This window comes from Bemisia tabaci, chromosome 9 (genome assembly GCF_918797505.1).
Source record: "Bemisia tabaci chromosome 9, PGI_BMITA_v3".
NCBI classification, from domain to species: domain Eukaryota; kingdom Metazoa; phylum Arthropoda; class Insecta; order Hemiptera; family Aleyrodidae; genus Bemisia; species Bemisia tabaci.
The window spans coordinates 39,019,151-39,039,089 of record NC_092801.1 but is presented as its reverse complement, the minus strand read 5'-3'; the positions used below and the strand labels follow the sequence as shown (position 1 = coordinate 39,039,089).

General features: G+C 39.7%; 1 protein-coding gene across 4 annotated transcripts in view; it reads left to right on the top strand.

The window, feature by feature from the left end:
- The window catches only part of dac (dachshund family transcription factor), a 439,607-nt gene extending 420,319 nt beyond the window's left edge, over positions 1-19,288 (top strand). For all 4 annotated transcript variants that reach the window (XM_019047294.2, XM_019047293.2, XM_019047291.2 and 1 more), the window contains 3 exons: positions 9,941-10,057; positions 16,208-16,266; positions 16,636-19,288. In XM_019047294.2, coding sequence (XP_018902839.2) covers positions 9,941-10,057; positions 16,208-16,260 — 170 coding nt within the window. In that variant the 3' untranslated portion in view covers positions 16,261-16,266; positions 16,636-19,288. The remainder of the gene's footprint in view (positions 1-9,940; positions 10,058-16,207; positions 16,267-16,635) is intronic.
- The last annotated feature ends 651 nt before the right edge of the window (positions 19,289-19,939 follow it).

The window sequence follows — 19,939 nt, the reverse complement described above, 5'->3', positions numbered from 1 at the left end:
AATTGACCGAAAAGGAAGAAAAAATTACCCGCGCTGGCGACGATCGCAAACCGCGACCGAATTCTAAGAAATGAAAGCTTTTAAAAGAAGAGGGTATGAGACAATTTTAAAAGTTCGTCCAATTCCGTAAATTATGCTCTTTAGGACCAGATCCAAATTTCATTCTCATTTTTTCCTAAACAAATCGGCAAAAAGTTAGGCAAGAGAACCACCGTAAGCTCGCATTTTCCGAGCTTAATTCGGTTTGAACTTATTATTAAACTTGTTTCCCCCGCAAAATAGCATTGTTTTACCACCTTCTCATTTTCAAATCTGCAATGTTAATCGGGTCCCACTAGTTCCCCTCATTTTTCGCACTTTGCCCCCCCAAAAAACACGCCTATTTCCAAAATAAAGGATTCATTTGATCTCCGACCATTTGTTTTCCGCACTGCGACCAAAAAGTTAGGTTAGGGCATCATCGCGCCCGTAAGCTCGCTTTATCCGCGCGGACGCGCCGTCGCTAAGATGAATAAATAAACAGACTCACCAGCCGCAAGAAAAACACGGAAAACCGGGGGGGGGGGGGGGTTGTTGGGGAGGGGGTTGTTGGTGGGGGGGGGGGCGGAGAATAATCGCGGAATAAAAACTGATCGTGCCCCGAGGAGAGGAGGTTGCGGTAGAGGCGAGCTCAGGTCTTCCTGACTCGAGTAAAAGGATTTATGCTCGCTCATCAGGGAGGCAAAGAAAGCGGCGACGGAGGGGTGGGGGTGGGAGGGGTTGAGGGAGCCGGCAGAGGATTTTTCCACTTAAGTCCCTTGTTGTAGAGGCAACGGCAACGATGAATTTGGTGTCGGGATTTGTTATGAATATTGTCACTGAGACCCTCGTGTTGTCGGTTCGCGCGAGGAATTTTCGCCCGACATCTCGCCCCTTCGATTTTTCGCGTATGCAATGTGGGTGTCCTTGGAGTGCGAATAGTTGCATCGCGCGCAGGGCATACGAAATGAAGGCGCACCGAAAAAAAAGTGAAGTTGATTTAACAATCTGAATGTAAATAAAGTGTGCAGAAACTTAAAAAATAATGAATTGCCCGCCACATCTGTTAGTTTTACATCTTGGAATTGCTAAAGTAACTGCTGGATCGGGCGATTCAGCATTTTTAAGTTCTCGCACAATTTTTTTTTGCATCCAGAGTGTTAAATCAAGTTCACTTTTTTTCGGTGTTCCCATTTGTGTACGAATCAGATGGATGTTATTTTCTTTCTGTCTTTTTCCCATTTTTTTCTCTTTCAACTTACCTGGGACGAAAACGCTATGCATTATTTTTTTTACACTGAAAATGTTGCAATTTCTTTGTTTGTTTATTCGCCATCCAATTAAGTTTAAAATTTGAAATTGAAAATTTACATAAAAGAAAATAGAAATATCACCAGAGACAAAGATTATACAAAGATACAAAATGGTTAATCAATTATTGGGTGGCTGATGCCGAATCACCGTTAGGCATAACATCAGCAATTTAACCAATCATCGTGCTGATTGAACCAGGTTAAACTATTGTCATCATTCGATCCAATTCGATAAAACGCATAATTTTAATGGTGACGTCACCACTAAGAGCATCCACACCATTGCGCATAAACTTGGCATCGCGGCTGATTCATACGTTCAGTCATTTCACAGTGTGTTAAAATAAAATAATATTAATTCAGCGCCGCGCCGCTTCCCTGCGAGAGGAGCTTTCTTCGGGGCGCCGGGCGGGGGTGCGGGGGGGGGGGGTTTGCCTCCGGGCGAGGCCCTTTTGCTTAACGGGATATGGGATACGGATCCCGTCTGAGGGAGGAGAGAGCATTCGTCTATGCATTTTCGCTTATTTTCATATTCTTTAACCTTCAGCCGAGCAGACGAGATTCGTTTACCGAAATCGCTTTCAAATTATCCTTTTTCTTTGCCGTGTTTTTTCCCCGCCCCCGCCCGCCCCCGCGCCGCCCTCCCCGAGCCCCCGCTTTGTCGCTCGTGAACGAAAGCTTCAATTAACTTGCCTGTCTCTCGCTCCGAACGAATGTCGAAGTCGAGGCGCCTTGGATCGCGGACCGGGAAAGAGCTTGGAAGTGTCGAGCCATTTGCTTCCTGTTTTTAATCTGGATTGCGTTTTGCAAAAAAGAACCAAGAGCGTTCCAATGTCGCTAAGATTGTGCGAATTTTTTTACCTTGCAAATATCAACTGATCATCTAAACTAGTTTCATCTTTACTCCCGATAATCTATAAATTCAAGACAAAATTTACCATTGTGAATTGAATTTTTCGCATGATTTCAGAAATTTTATTTCAAAGAATATTTGTTGCACAATCTTAGCTACATCGGGATGCTCTTGGTTCTTTTTTGCAAAATGCAATCCATCTATGCAGTAGAAATATTTCGGTTATTATGGAATGCGAACCATTCTTTTTTTTCTTCTTCTTCTTCTTCTTTTTTTGTACAATTCGTTGTTTCTCGAAAAAGCGGAAGTATCACTATTCGAAATTAGCAAAAGTTCACTCGAACAATCCCATTTTTCAGAATTATAATTGCAATTTGTATAGAAAAGTTGATTGCATAATTGTATAGAAAAGTTGATTGAAAGCTGATTTGCGTAAATAAAAGCAAAATCAGTTATTTAAGATAATATCGAAATTGCCATAAGACAGCCATAAGAGGAATAAGACGACGCGGCTGTCAATTGCCATAGTTCCTACTACTTCGAGCGATACAAATATTTTAACTCTGTGGATGTGCGTGAAGTATCTCGAATTTTGAAGGCATTTTTTTGGTCTGATGTTTTTATTCAAAACTAGGTAAACTCGATTAGACTTGTCAGACTTTTTTACCGAGTATAAATTGACTAAATTTTGCGATTGGGAATGGCGATTGTTGGTTGCGATTTTTAAGTTAGAGATTTCTTCTCGTTTACTTGTAAAAATAAAAATTCCTAGTAAAAATTTCGGAAAGTTTTAATATAGTTACGTGGAAGACGAGGAATAAAATGACGCGGCCAAAACTGCCAAACTTGTCATGTTAGCAGCTTTTTCTGAAGTGTCAGCCTTGGATTTTTTTTTGTATGGATTTTCCCATGCGAGCGAGTTCTTTACCCACACTCAACTCTCCTCGAATGAGTTACTCGCTAGTATGGGAAAATCCATACCAAAAAAATTCATGGCTGGTACCTCAGAAATAACTGCATTGTATAAATAAAAGGTAATATCAAACTTTTTATTGTCAGTTAGTTGGTATTGTCCGTTTGCCCTCACTCTTCTTCGGGCGATACAAATATTTTAACTCCTAGGATGTGCGTGAAGTATCTCGATTTTTGAAGGCATTTTTGTGATGTGATGTTTTCATTCAAAATTAAGTAAACTAGACCCGCTAACTCATTTTTATCAAACTTGCCAGTTAGGTGGTATTGTCAGTTAGCCCTTGCACCGCTATGTTCGCAGGACAATGTACGAGAGAGAGAGGGGGGGTGAGAGGAAGAGAGAGAAAGAATAATAAAATTCCTTATTTGTATTTGTCCCGGAGACAAAATTTCAAACGACAAAAGTGGGAATCGAAGATAAAAGATAGCCGGGAGAGGGCCCTGAGTTATGAAATGGTCAACTAATGCGTCATTATCCGCAATTTGCCCGCGAGTGCGAGGCGAGAAATGCCACTTTGAAATACTTCAATTCTTCGGGCGATACAAATATTTTAACTCCTAGGATGTGCGTGAAGTATCTCGATTTTTGAAGGCGTTTTTGTGATGTGATGTTTTCATTCAAAATTAGGTAAACTGGACTCGCTAAATCCTTTTCGCAAAACTTGTCAGCTAGGCAGTATTGTTCGTAGCCCTCACTCCGCCATGTTCACGTTTGCAGGACAAAGTACGAGAGAGAGAAAGAAGAATAAAATTCCTTATTTGTATTTGTCCCGGAGACAAAATTTCAAACGACAAAAGTGGGAATCGAAGATAAAAGATAGCCCTAGGAGGGCCCTGAGTTATGAAATGGTCAACTAATGCGTCATTATCCGATATTTCCCCGCGAGTACGAGGCGAGAATGCCACTTTGAAATACTTCAATTCTTCGGGCGATACAAATATTTTAACTCCTAGGATGTGCGTGAAGTATCTCGATTTTTGAAGGCATTTTTGTGATGTGAGGTTTTCATTCAAAATTAGGTAAACTAGACTCGCTAACTCCTTTTTGCCAAACTTGTCAGTTAGGCGGTATCGTCAGTTAGCCTTCGCTCCGCTATGTTCGCAGGACAAAGTACGAAAGGGAGCGAGAGGGGGGTGAGAGGGAGAGAGATAGAATAATAAAATTCCTTATTTGTATTTGTCCCGGAGACAAAATTTCAAACGACAAAAGTGGGAATCGAAGATAAAAGATAGCGGCCGGAGAGGGCCCTGAGTTATGAAATGGTCAACTAATGCGTCATTATCCGCAATTTGCCCGCGAGTGCGAGGCGAGAAATGCCACTTTGAAATACTTCAATTCTTCGGGCGATACAAATATTTTAACTCCTAGGATGTGCGTGAAGTATCTCGATTTTTGAAGGCGTTTTTGTGATGTGATGTTTTCATTCAACACTGTTAAAAATTATTCTGGCCTGAGTGGCCTGAGTGAAATATTGTGGAGCTATCCTGCCTGGAGCATCGAGTGACAAAATTTTGCGGTGAGTTAGATAGCTCGCTCTGGCATGGGAAGCTCCTTGTAGCATGCTACAAGGAGCTTCCCATGCCAGAGCGAGCTATCTAACTCACCGCAAAATTTTGTCACTCGATGCTCCAGGCAGGATAGCTCCAGGAAAGACAGCTATATGCTCGGGACAGATACTTTCCACTCAGATTTTTGATACTTAAGAAGAAACAGAGCTATAATTTTCTGCGCATCATCAACGCGCATTGGCCGTTACAATCTCATTCTGGAATTCACGACTGCGACGGCGTCAGTCTCCAGCCAGTGGCTTTTGCGTGAACAGTGATTAGTTGCGACTCGTGAAGGTGTACAGCAAATTAAATTTTGTTTGAAGGCTTTCCAGGATAATACCCCATGGATCCCATACCAAAGTGTTCGCTGAGTTCCTAACACGACGGAAAATAAAAATTCGTCCTAGTAGAATAGCCTACCTCCAGGAATTTTGAAAACGCCGGTAAGGGCAGCAGTTTTATGAAACTAGGTTTAAGAGGAAAAATACATATTTCGTACCATTATACTGCAAAATTGTATCTCTTTCTCTTTTATCGCTTCATTCCTTATCGCTTGTTGATTTGCATGTGCATGGTAGTTTATTTAGATTATTCCCTATTTAAAACCATCATGTTGCTCCCATTAATGTATTATTTGCTTTTAGTTGTACTTCCTTGTCAAGTATCTGTAGTTTCCTTGGTGAAGGTTCGTTATGCGTCTGGAGATGGCACTGTATGCCGAAAAACCTCAGGTGTATTGAATAAAATTTTGCAGTATAATTCTACGAAATTGTCATTTATTCTTTTTAGCTCGTATGATACTTTTGGGCATCAAAGCCTGATTATACGGGTATGGCGTGGCGTCCAGTAAAGTTAGAATTCTGTTATCGTGTATATTTGTTTTTTAAGCTTACACTGAATTTATGTTCACAAAATACTTAATATCTACAAAACTTTTCTTTGTCTAAAAGCGTTTTCGAAATTACTGGAGACAGCTGTTCAGCTATGACAAATATTGATTTTCCGTAGCGTGTTTGCAACTCAAAAAACACTTTGGCTCCGAATTTGTGGGATATTGGCCCGAAAGTTCCTCAAACATGATTTGATTTGCAGTACAACTTCACATCTTTTCAAAAAAAAAAAGAACATACATTGCAGTTACAGGTGGAAGGGAAAGGCAGAAGAGGGAGGGAGGGAGGGAGGAGAGGGAGGGGAGGAGAGGGAGGGGAGGAGAGGGAGGAGGGAGGGAGGAGAGGGAGGGGAGGAGAGGGAGGGGAGGAGAGGGGGGAACGGATCGGGGTATGAGACGGATGCCAGGGGTAAGGGGAGGGCAGTCGCCAGCGACGCAGCCCGTCCTTATGCCTGAGTTACTTTAGCTCAGCATTTCCGTACTTACGTCGGAGATTTTCAACTCCGTGGAAATTGGCCCTGAGCGATGAGTGACTTCCGAGCGACTTCCTTATATAGGTCGTGCTCTGAGCTAATTTTTTTTAACAGTGAAAATTAGGTAAACTAGACTCGCTAACTCCTTTTCGCCAAACCTGTCAGTTAGGCGGTATCGTCAGTTAGCCTTCGCTCCGCAATGTTCGCAGGACGAAGTACGAAATAGAGAGAAAGAGGAAGAATATTAAAATTCCTTATTTGTATTTGTCCCGGAGACAAAATTTCAAACGACAAAAGTGGGAATCGAAGATAAAAGATAGCCGGGAGAGGGCCCTGAGTTATGAAATGGTCAACTAATGCGTCATTATCCGCAATTTGCCCGCAAGTGCGAGGCGAGAAATGACTCGTAAATCTGCGCGCCGCGCCACATACGTAATGGCGCGGGCCAATAATTTAACCGCACCGACGACCAAGTCGACGGGACGTGGCTCGCATAAAATTCCCTGTCTTCGCCATTCCGAGGATGAGGAAACATTAGCCGAGGAAATGCAGGAACCGAGAAACGAAGGAGAGGGAAAAGAATAAGTTCTTTGTGAAAACATTCGGTGGCGTAAGCCATTTACATCCATCAGAGCTCCCGTCACGGGGAAAAACGCCGTATCAGCCACCAGGAGTTGCCAAATTTCCCATGTAAAATAGTAATTTTTGAGGTTAGTTATGCATATTTTTCCGTAGATTTTCCACAAACTTTAAATCAAACTGCGCCCTGAAAAAAAATTCTCGGCGTTTTTACCACGGTCCGTTGGTACCTTTACCATCTCACTTTTTTTACCAGTTATTGGTAATTTTACCAAGACAGACTGGTAAGCTTACCAAAAAACCGGTATTTTTACTGTTTTTTCAGGTAAGAATACCACTTTTATTGGTAATCAATCCCGGTAACTTTGCCATTTTACCTCGGTAATTCTACCACAGTCGATAAAAAATATTGGCGTTTTTACCGGGGTCCAGTAAAATTACCGAGAAAGTTCAATAATTTTACCGAGATTTCTCGGTAAAATTACCAATTCCATAAATGGTAATTTTACCAAGAAAAAACTGGGATCAAACAGAACCCTGAATTCTTGGTAATTTTACCCTTTTCTTAGTAAATACACCGAGATTTTTTTTTCAGTGTATGCATATTTTCCGGTAGATTTTCCACAAACTTTAAAATCAAACTGCGAGTGGGATTCTTTGAAAAATTGAAGGAAAATATCCAATAGTGTTCCTCGAAATTTGAATTTTATAGGAGGGAATTTGGCAACGCCTGAGGGTTCATACGGGGTTTTTCCCCGGGACGGCAGAGAGAAGAAGCATTGAATGAAATATCAAATTAGGAGCGAGGAGGGGAGGGGAAAAGAAATAAATTTATATGCTAAACGGAACACTTAAACTGTAATTTGTCGGGGAGGAAAAACCAGTACATTACAATATAAAACGTAATTTAAATAAAGAGAAAAGAGAGGAATTTACATAAAATCAATATAATAAACTCATTTAATCGGGACAAGATGAAAAAAATGACTTATTATGTCGGGAGCTCGGTCTCTCTCGATTGTTCGCCGGGCGGGTCGGGGTGTCTCTCTCCCTCGCCATCGGCCGCCCGACCCTGGAGCCCCTCCTTCTCTGGCCTTTTTTCTTAGCATGTGTTCAATTTGAAATCATCGGTTCGCCGGCCCCGGCACGGAAAAGCTCAAAGCTTCGCTCTCCAAGCCGATCCGCACAAGGTGCTTCCAAAGCTAGCCCTGCAAAAGTCAACTCTTATGCGAAAAATACAATTTTTCTTGAAAGTCTAGGATGTGAGTAAAATGTTTTTGATTCGGAGAGAGTAAGGTACGCCAAGTAGATGCATAAATTACATTTTTTATTTACCCAAAATTTTATTTATTTATTTATTTTCATTTATTTTTTTTTATTTAATTGCCACCTGTACGCTATAATGTGGTTAGTACCCGTAATTTTTAATTCTCATCTGCATGTCCTTAGATTATGCATGTATTTGCTTGTAGTCTGTGATCCTTCTTTATGTATACCACTGAAGATGGCCCTATGGGCTGAAATGCATTTGGGTAAATAAAAAATGTAATTTATGCATCTTCTTGGCGTACCTTACTCTCTCCGAATCAAGTTTCATAGATGCAATATGCGCTCCTTCAAAACCTAAAATGTTTTTCTCTTCTTTTTGTTAGAAATAAGCCTCGGACCATACGAATTAATTTGGGTAGGCCAGTTCTTATAATCCCAAGTCAACCACTGCTTTTCGTAAAATGAATTGAGAGTCGATTAAAGGAGGGGTATCAGTATGGGGCCGTTTTTGCGCTCACCCTAAAATTCCTCGACTCTGCGATTTTTCGTTCATTGAAAGTCTATATTTTACGGAATGCATAATTGTTTGGTCATTTTCAGTCTATTTCCGGGTGTACTACTGGCCTATACATGGGCCTGAAGGCCGATTTTGGTGATAAATGCGGGTTTTTGGGCATTTGACGCGCTGTTTCATAATGATCTCATTGGAGGAACAAAGGGTCCTTCAAGAGTGTTCATTAAGGATGTGAGAAAATCACTCTGGCCAATTTTCGTCGTACTTTGCGCTTATTGTTAAATTTTTTTCTTTAGAATTTTCCTGTTTTTCATCATAATTTAAAATGGCTTAAAAAGGGCGACTCATCTTACCTCAGAATTGAACTTTTTTGGCAGAAAATGTACGTGGATGGTCAAAACGTTCCTCTAAAAAAGCAAAGCCTCCTAAAAAGAAACCGGTATTGCCATATTTTATTGACTAAAATTATAAACATACAATTTGTACAAAAATGGAATTGTTTGAGCCAATTTTGCAACCTTGGAATGGAGTTATGTTCTCTTACACGGGAAACGACTAAATAAACCGAACTTTTCTTCTCCGTTATATAGAAACGGAGATAATGAAAATTATTTTCTGATCGCCGTGGAAATATATGTAAATTTACCTCAAGCTTCCAGTCACAAATTTTCGCAATTTTTGCATACGTTTCTGATACTATAGATACTATAAGAACTATAGAAACTATAGATTTCCTAAAAAAATTCTGAAAAAAAAATAATTCAAAAGAAAAAGCTGTACTTTCAGAATCACCCTATCGTCGCGGCCGGCCTCACGCAGGGAAAGGGAGGAAAGAGCGAAAATCTTCTGAAGCGATCACAACTCACAGGGGAATGCATTTGACCGGTGCACCTCCCCCCCCCCCCCTCGCAACCCCTTTCCAACCCCTCTCGTCCCGTCGATAAACAAATATGCATCTATTCAAATGAGACCCGCATCGCGACACGATAAGTGCCCGACGGACTCGGGGAGTGTTTTGCGAGTCATTTATTTGCTAATGTTCTCCGACCATCTTAGATTGATCTCTGTCTAACCCCTTCGCCCCCGGGCGCGATCCGCGCTTTTGAACTTGAGAGCTTTTTGATTATGGTGTCTCGGGAAAACGACTTATCTCCGAACGAGTGCGGATGTATCGTTGATTTTTCAATTACCATCGTGTTTCCACTCGTTGTCATACTGAAATGCCAAGGAAGAACGCCGTATGAGCATTTTAGAGTTGCAAAATTTCCTCCGATAAAATGCATATTTTTATTGTTTATAAAAATGGATTACATTTTGCAATAAGGAACCACTATCTCTGCCTCTTCCATAAAAGCGCGTATCTGCATAGGAGAACTAATAACATGTATGTTGTTTCTAAAATGGGCCAGAAATAGTGGTTCCTTATTGCAAAATGTAATCCAAATAATGTTTCTGTTTCTTTGACGTAATTTCTCTCGCTAACAGGTTGTGCTTTTTTGTTTGTTACAGAATCTTTGGCGCAAGAGTTAGAACAAGAGAGGAAAAAAGTACAACAGCAGCAGCAACAACAGCAACAACAACAGTCTCAAACGCACGTTGAACGAGATGTTAAATCCCCATTGCAAGGTATGTCATACCCGACAACTCGTCCAGTGTATCGCAGCTATCGCACCTTGTCTAAACATCCATCCTCAGACCTGGAAGGTTTTTTTTCCACGAATGACTGTTAAAAAGATCAATGTTGATAACATTTAAATTGCTGGCAGAAGTATAAAACCACTTATCTCCGTCTGCAATTTTGTAGATTTTTGGTCACAATGGGCCTGTTGCTAACTTTTGCTAGAGCAAAAATAAGAGTTGTTTCTTATAGATAATGCCTCAAAAATCACGATGAGCGCATCGGCAAAGTCTGAAATGCACTCATAACTTCACAGTCTGCGTAAGAAATTTGCGGTTTTTTGAGCTTCCCGCTTCAAAAACGATACTACGGCACAGGTGAACATTTTGTAAGAGGAGTCGTTCCATCGTCGGCAATAATCATCATGGTCGACGCCAATCCGCCAATACACGTTTGATGGGACGAGATAACACCTGAACTGGATGAGACCAGATAACAATCGGTGTGTTAACGTTCATATTTTCCACGCCCGAATTGATTGACCTTGAACTCTCCTCGAATTACGCGCGGAACTGCGCGCAAGCGTCGGCCATGATGAATATCGCCGACGATGGAGCGACTTCTCTAACAAAATGTTCACCTGTGCCGTAGTATCGTTTTTGAAGCGGGAAGCTTAAAAAAACGCAAATTTCTTACGCAGATTGTGAAGTTATGAGTGCATTTCAGACTTTGCCGATGCGCTCATCGTGATTTTTGAGGCATTACCTACAAGAAACAACTCTTATTTTTGCCCTAGGAAAAGTTTGCAACAGGCCCATTTATTTTTTCTTCGGAAAACTAGTCAATTTTATTTATTGAAAACTTCCTTGACACTTTTCCTCTGTTATCAGAATATTTTGTAGAAATTTCTAGCTATACAGTTGACTTGTTCCTCTTCGAAAAAAATAAAATAAGAGCAGAGGTTTTGAAACTCCGCAATGGAGACACATGGTTTTGAATATCAGCCATCGAAATGAATAGTTTACAACACTGCAATCACTGCATTTCTGCCGCGCCAAGGAAAAACGCCGTACGAGCCTTCAGATGCTGCCATATTTCCTTCAATAAAAGCCGAATTTACCGGGCCAACTAAGGATTTTTCCCCCCAAATTTTTCAGACAATTCTGCTCGCGATGTAATGTAAAATATCTGAAAATTTCAAGGAAAACTATGTAAAATTTCACTTACAAACACATGCTCTATATAGGAAATTTGGCAACTATCAAATGTTCATACGGCGTTCTTCCAAGATTTTCCAAGCAAGGAACGACCCTTAGTTGACAGGTGAAGAGTAAAAAGCCCACCCCCTCTCAAAATCCAAATCACACCCGAAAATGACGTCTCGCGGAAGAAACGTCTTGCCGGAGACGAGATAAGCCCCTGGATGCGTTTGTCAAATCCACATCGAAACACCCTCATTTTACGCTTGATCTTCGGTACTCACCATTCACCAAGTGGCAAGGGCGTTCGAGTCTCAAACGTCAACGTTCCAGAAAGCTGCGTGAGTCTCTCAAGCTCTGAGTTTGAATGATATTAATAACGCGAACGCGCCGAGTCTGAATTTGAAAGATATTGATTCTGCGAGTTTATTTACTCGAAAGAGCTCGCGAGAAGGCAGTGTCAACTCTCCTTTTTAAAGTTTTGAAAGGATCGCGACATGCGACGGGCTTTCAATACATACATCATGGTTGTCACTTTATACGTCTTAGCCAATCGCGGCCAGCCGGCCGATAATATTGAAATTGACAGATACAACTAGAATTTCTTTATATTGAGGAGTCAAGACAATGTGAATCTATTTCTGATTGGTTCCCGGATTTTAGGCCTCCACAGTGTCACAAACGGGAATAAAGATTACATTTTCACCAGTTGCAAAGATTATAATCTGGAATGGACCGAGGAATCACAGGTTTGACAAGGAACAAACGGAATGAGAGAAGGAACGGAGAAAGGAATTTGAGAATGAGCCGATCAAAGATTACGAAAAACGTTCAATTTGTGTGATCTTTTTTCCCGTTTGTGACTCCATGAGGGGGTGCTGTCTTAACTCTCAGTATAAAGAGGACGCTAGATACAACCATGTTACGTGTGTTTCTAGTTCAGACATTGTCCAGTGGTTCATTATTTTAGATAAACAGACCAAATTCGTCTAATTCGACTTTTTCAACTCCGGAAAGTATGCGGTATAAGTAATGCGGAAATACCAAGGCGAGAATCTGGAGGGGTTTTTTACGTGGCAGGGAAAAAGTTCGTGTATTATCGTAGGAGAAACAACGTCTAAAGGCTCGTATTATGCTCTGCCTGAGCACAGCAACCTCCACGTGGTAGACAATCAAAGAATCATGCACACAAGAAAAAAATAATCTCCCTGTATACAATATGTAAGAAACTGAAGAGAAAACACGTGACCTTTCATTCTACCTCAGACCATGTCTGATGGCTCATTTTTTACAATTTTTTTCCCTCGTGTATGGACCACGTCATATAGCCTTTGAGGCTTCACTACAAATAAAACAAACGGAAACAAACACATGATGGAAACAGAGGACGGAAAAGGAAGCGCATCGATGACGGCGCAGACATACAACTATTCGTACTCGATGGATGTCCGTGTTGCATTTTCAAAATTGAAGGCGCGATGGTGCGAGGCGTGAACTCCCAACGCTCCGCTCTGAGTTCCCAGTGAGAGATCACGCCTGTTCGGGATAAATGCTAAAAAACAAGGCCAGATTACGTCTCTCTTGGCTTCGGCTGCGCTACTCACGTAGCCTTTGAAGCTTCTTTACAAATAAAACAAATGGAAACGAACACATGATGGGAATAGAGCAAGGAAAAAGAAGCGCGCTGATGACGGCGCAGAGATACAACTATTCGTACTTGATGGATGTCCGTGTTGCGTTTGCAAAATTGAAGGCGCGATGGCGCGAGGCGTGTGCTCGCAATGCTCTACTCTATGTTGTTATTAGGGTGAGAATTAATGAACGAGGCCGGATTACGTTCTCTTATTTCCGGCTGTGTTGTTCACGTAGCCTTTGAAGCTCTACCACGAATTATGAACTAGGAGTAGTATACAGGTGTATACTGTATAATGATATGATCTTTCAGATATTTGACGCAAAGCTCTCCTGGTTGGATACATAATGTGGACGTTTTTATGCTGAATGAGTGCAAATTTATTAAGAGAAATTTTATTTCTTAAATAAAAGAGGAGCCATGGAACAAGCTAAATATGTGTTTATAGCTCATTTAGATTAAATTTAGTACTACATGGATCGGTTTAAGCAGGAAGTAACCAAGCCACTCCAGCTATTGCCAAATTTTACTGAGCAATTTAGTTTTTACACGAAAACGGTTGTGTGGATTTTCATGCAAATTTTAGAGAATTTACTGCATAGTAAGAAGCAAATTTCTTGACATTTTCAAAGGAATTGCACAAACGTTCTCTTGAAAACAATTAAATTGCTCAGAAAATTTTGCAATAGCTGATGTGGCTCGGTTCCTTCCTGCTAAACTCGGTCCATACGAAACCACATGAGCGAATACTTGCCGATAATCGTGAGCATGGACCACTAGACAAGGTACGAATTTCAGCATTCTGATACATGTTTCTTAACCAAAATTTCACATAAAACACGATACGCACACCAAAAATTATCGAAATTAACCCCTTACGAAGATATTTAATGATTCTTGATGCGTGAAATGAAACCACCCGCTAATGAAAACTCAATGCTCTACGTGATTCACATCGCGCGCTGAACGTTATCATGAACGTCTCAGCTATATAAAAATCTGACAACCTCAGTCTTGACGCTTTGGCTCAGCTATAGCAAATTGCGTATATTTTGAACAACACATGGTGGGAAATGAACATTGCTCGATTGAGAAACTTGCTGAAACCATTGTAGTGCGCGATTTGACTCACGTAGAGCTTTGAGTTTCTTGTGAGCGGGCAGTTCAAATTTCCTGTAACCAATGTGAAATAAAAACGTTAATATCTTCGTTAAGAGTTGGTTTTAGTAACTTTCGTTGCGCGAATCGTGTTCTAGGTGAAATTTTGGTTAAGAAATATGTATTAGAATGCTTAAATTCATACCCTGTCTAGTGGTCCACTCTGATCGATTCCACGCTTGCCTCGCGGAGTCATCACCCTTTAATTCCTCTCCTGTTCCAGTTTTTTCCCCCGAACATCGCCGATTCAGGGCGGACGGGGTCGAGAGGGAATAAAAAAAACCCGCTCATCAACTCATGTATAATTGTCCGCCAGGAATGGAGTGGGAGGGGAAGCTGAAACAATTAATTCGATAATACTCAGATGTTCCGGGGCCGACGCGGGGGCGAAGGAAAATATTGGAATGTTGACCGGACTGACGCGGGCAGCAGGCACCTTGCGGCTGGAACAAATTCGCCGGGGAAAAAAAGCGGAAAAGAGAGGAGGGGGGGGGGGGGCAGAAGAATGAAACAAATCGGCAGGCGATTACAAAGGCAGCTATGCATACGCAAAACACGTAAGATTGATTATTGTAAATTGTATGAAAATAATACTCGACCGTAGAACGGGAAGGCAAGGGGGGTGAGAGGGGGGGGGGGGGGGGCAAGGCGTAATAACCAGATTGCATCTCGGGGAAACAATTTAAAAAAATATGGAAAAAAAAGTAAGCCGTATAATGGATGATTATTCAGGTTGGCTAAAGATCGCGTCCGCCGTTAAAGGACGGGGCGGGGGTGGGGGGGTGGACGGTGCGGTATTGGGATATCGAGGGATTTTTTTCGCCGAGCGCTCCCCCCCCCCCTCGCCCTCCCTCGGTATGGGCGTCAGACGCAGAAATGGGTCGCGAATCATTTATCACGGATCCGCGGGAATCCTAGCGGAGTCGAGGCCGCTTTAGCCTGCTTACATCCACCTTAGCCGCCCCCCCCCCCCCATTTGCACCATCCCCCTCCCTTGTCCGGCGCCATTTTTCCGATCACGATCGCTGTCCCCTAGAGTGCCATACTGCCGTCCTTAGGAAAAGCGGAGTGTGAGCTTTCAGACGGTGCCAAATTTCCACTCGCGAATCTTAAATGGAGATGTTACATTTGTGAGGAACTTGCGATTCTTATGTAAAAGTTCGCGAGAAACACGATTGTGCCACTGGTTCTCTCTGAAATCAACTCCCAAGCTCAAAAACAGCTCTCAAGTTGAGGCCAAAATGGAGGGATATCCCACGCTACCCTGAGAGTCCACCTCTACATCAAGACAAACTGTCCATGCAAAGATAGGGAGCAAATACATTAACAGGGCTGCCACTTTATTTGGGGACTCCACAACTGAAAACACGGCAACCCTGCTAATGTATTTGCTCCCTATCTTTGCATGGAGAGTTTGTCTTGATGTAGACGTGGACTGTCAGGATAGCGTGGGATATCCCCTTCATTTTGGCCTCAACTCGACAGTTTTTTTTGAGCTTGGGAGTTAATTTTAGAGAAAACCAGAGGCACCATCGTGTCTCTTGCGAACTTTTGCTTGAGAATCAACAGTCAAATCGCAAATTCCTCACACATGCAACATCTCCATTCTCGTTGAGCAAATCGTAAAACTCCTTCAAACGGATTGTCCGATATTTAGAAGGTTTGCAGTATTACTTTAAAGAGATTCCCGGTTGACGAAAGAAACCAATGGAGCCGTCAATATTTTGCTATGCAACACGGCCAATTGTCGGGTACGAATAGTTGCATCCTGCGTTTTATGGCGATTCATCACGGCGGCACGCATCGCGTCGCTCAGTGGCGTGGCGTGCTGTGCGATATATAGATTGATCTGCCATTTCAACCTATGGTAAAAGATGGATAAACAGAGTCTTCGTGACGAATACCTGAATAATCGATACTTTACCCTAGTTTCAGATGGGGAAGTATCGATACTCGATCATTTCACCAGTGCGCCTTCAATACTTTGCTATGCAACATTGACAATCGTCGAGAACTGATTTCAACCGATTTTTCAGGTGTGAACAGAGAGCCATTTTTTTCATCCTGGTGATGTTACGTGATTAACACTTAAGTTTTTTCTTATTTTTCTTCACGTACTTATTTTTAAAATCAATCTCTAACAAAAGGCTACGTTTTGTATGTTACAGATTCCAGAGCTGGTTATTATAAAAACTCAGTCTTATTCAGCACAGCCACCTAATCATAGGTAAGTTTTTAAATTTACGAAACAAGAAAGAATCTCTTTGAGAATGAACACTTACAGTATATTAAGAAGGAAGAGAGTATGGGATTTCATCTGTCAAAGCTCAAAAGCAATTTTTTCATTTACTTTTTTAACTATAGAGGGACACTCATGTTTCAAAATGTTCGGACCGGGCATGTTTGTACCGAAATGTATTTTTGAAGCATGTAATGATAATTTGAAATAAGAATTTTTTGTTTCCGAGGTATAGACAATTTTGCCTCGCTGAGGACTCAGAGATAATTTTCACGCTTAGGTACTGCTTGTGCTTTAACTACTTTTTGACACAAAGTGGTGCATATTATAATCTCATCTTCTTTTGTTTTTTTACAGATTATTTGAGTTTAGAAAGATTCAAGAAGCCACATCTAAATCTTCGTAACTAGAAATTCCTCAGAATTTAAAGTTGAATGCCACAACTTCTGTCAGTCGTCAACCACAATTTAAGGTTGTGCTCTTGTAAATTATTACTACTTTTTCAACAGTAGACCTCTTTTTGTGAATGTAAAGCGTTTGTATTCTATACTTAAATCTCTTTTTATGCCGATCTATTCATAGAATGGGTCATTGTATTTAATAACCAGTGCTTTTTTTTCTTTGAATAACTTCGTAATTGTTTTGTACACTATGTAAAAGCCAAATAATGCATATTTTTAATCTGTTTCTTTTATAGAAAGAATAAATAATTGTGTTCACGAACACTTGTATTTAGATTAATTGTAATACATTTTGTAGGTAATATTTATCAAATAGGTATCAAATGGAAGGAAATAAATTTGGTTATATTCTCAATACTTAAATTGTATTTATGACCCGTGTAGATGTGTAAATAAAACGAAAAAATCATTAGACTGTTCTCTTTTAGGTCATTTTATTCTGTAAATAGCTTTTGCGCTCTTTAGAGGAGTATACATTTTTAGTTTTTTCTTTGCTGATATCATCTTTTAATTAGGTACGCAACAGGATCTCAAAGCTGAGAACCACTTTCATTGGCGGATCCAGCAAATTGGCAACGTTGCTTTTCTCCATTTAAACCTATGGAAATTTATCGATTCTTAGAGGGAGTAAGTGCTCCGACAAGAATCGATTATTTAACATAGCTTTAAATGGAGAAAATCCGGTGTTGAAGTTGCTGGATCCGCCAATGACCACTATATTATTCATCCGTGCTTTTGCCCACAATTTTCGTTCATTACTATTATTTCCAGAGGAAATCCGATCACTAAGTGATTGTACATATTGTCTCTTTGTTTTTATCTGAAAGATATATCCTTTTTTATTCCTTTTATACATATGTATGTTGTAAATATATTAGGTAATTTTCAAAAGCCTTGAGAATGGAAGTTAATTTATACGTCCTCTCATCTCTGTAAAAATTTAAATTTTTGATAGTCGGAGGGTGACAGTCTTCTCCATGAAGTAGTTGAAACATATTTTAAAGAAGCAAAATGACTGATCATGTTGATATTTATAATTGCCAAAAAAAGAATCGCGTTAAAACTAGTCAATACTTTGACAACTACTAACTGTATTGTACATTTGAAGTAATAAAAACATTAAATGGTTTAAGTTTGACCCCTATCCTATCAGTTCCCAGGTCATTTGAGATTCAAATTGTCGACTATAATATATAATATAATATATAATATAAGACTGGTTTGATCTTTGGTGCTCAGCTAACTGAACAGTCTATGTAAAATATTCGTACACCAAATTTAAATGAATTCTTGTGACTGCGTTTATGAACAAATGTTTCTATGATTTGGTAACCGATTAAGTTATTAGATTGAACTTTCAAGTGCAAAACTTGATGATAAGAGAAAACGACGTTTAAACACTTTGTATTTTTTTTTTACTCGGTATATTGAAACAAAAATATGTTATTTTCTCTCTTCTGAAGTTTTCTTTGATCTCATTATAGTAAGTAATAGTTATAACACCTGTAGTATTGTCATTTATCTTCATAACTATTTACGATTAATTTATTACTGTTGATTTCGATACTATTGTAGATAACACAGTGAGTCCGAATAGCGGGGTTTGTACATTTGCATTAATCTATCCCAAAGTCTTATTCTCATCGTATTTAAAATTTAGTGAATTGGTTATTTTTAATTTCATTTTATCACAAATAACTCATAGTACCAGAAATATTCTACGAAAAATTCTACTCACTGGACAAGGAACTTGATGTATAGACCTGAAGAATAATGACTAAACATAAGTATGCGATTTTATTACTATTGTCAGCTTTAAAATGAAGAGTTTACAAAATACTCTTATTAATTTAGAATTCGTCAATAACTTCTAAGTATAGTGCTCCGTTTATATTTGGCGTTTGGTTGTATATTCTTAGGTGGGCAAATATAAACTTTAAAGTTTCAAGTAAAAAAGAAAAAAAGTTAAATTACACATGCTCCAGCAGAATTGTAAAGCGTATAGCTCTGTCTACAGCAAATATAATTTTCGTTTTTTAATGTAATAATCATGAAAAGAAATTGAAGTGTACATGTGTAAGTCTAATTGTAAAATCGATTTTAAAGTTTATAATAACTGGATTACACGATAGACAAACTTTGAACTGATGCCATGCCAATGAATGGCACGAAAAAACTATCAATTTTTAACTTATTTTGAGCGCTGGTGATTACTGAAATTATATTAATTCTACTTCACTTAGCCCACTACTCAATTAAAGTGACTATTTACAATCTCCTGTCGCTAAAAATGTTCGCCTGTACAAGTCACAACAATTTTGAAACGAATCGTTCAGTGAGCGAGGTATTTCACATAGTTAAATATTTTGTGTTGTTTTTACGTATCATTTTGTAGATATGTTAACTCCATTACACATTTTGCTATTAAATTATGATATAGAGTTGATACAGTTAAATTAAGAACCTTAGTTCATTTTAATTTTGCTTTGAGTATATCTTCATTGATGTCTTATAAGTTTAAATGTGATAAAATCTTATTATTTCTCAAATCATGATTGTTCTTTCTTTTCTATCTTGTGAACTTATTGAATGTCCCCGAAACATTTATCTCATGAGATCTACTCATGCATGTATCAAAGACATCCTTTCTTGAACTCATCATCAAAAATGTGAATAAGTCAGAACGTCACAAATTACGGATGTACCAGTTCCGTGTTTTTTTAAAGAAAAAAAAACTGACAGAAATATACTGCCGTTCTAAGGAAAAACGCCGTATGAACCTTCAGGCGTTGTCAGTAATTTCCTTCGGTAAATTACGAACTTTTGGGGAAATTTGTAAATATTTTTCCTCCAATATTTCAGATAATTTTGATCGCAATTTCAACCAAAGCTCCTGAAAATTTGAAGGAAAAATATCCATAGCTTTCCTCAAAAGTAACATTTTATCGGAGGAAATTTGGTGACTCTCGAATATTCATACGGCGTTTTTCCATAGCGCGGCAGTATAGGTCGAAATTATAATGGGATACGCCTTTAAAAGTCACGTGAAATATTTATCGTTTGTCTTGCGCAAATCAATTTTTTTTACAAATCAAGAATGAAATATAATTAATTCGAGGTAAAAGCTTCATAACGTCGTTTCTTCTACGAAAGAACGTGACTCAATTTTAACTTTGCCAAAATTCTCCTCGCAAATAGCA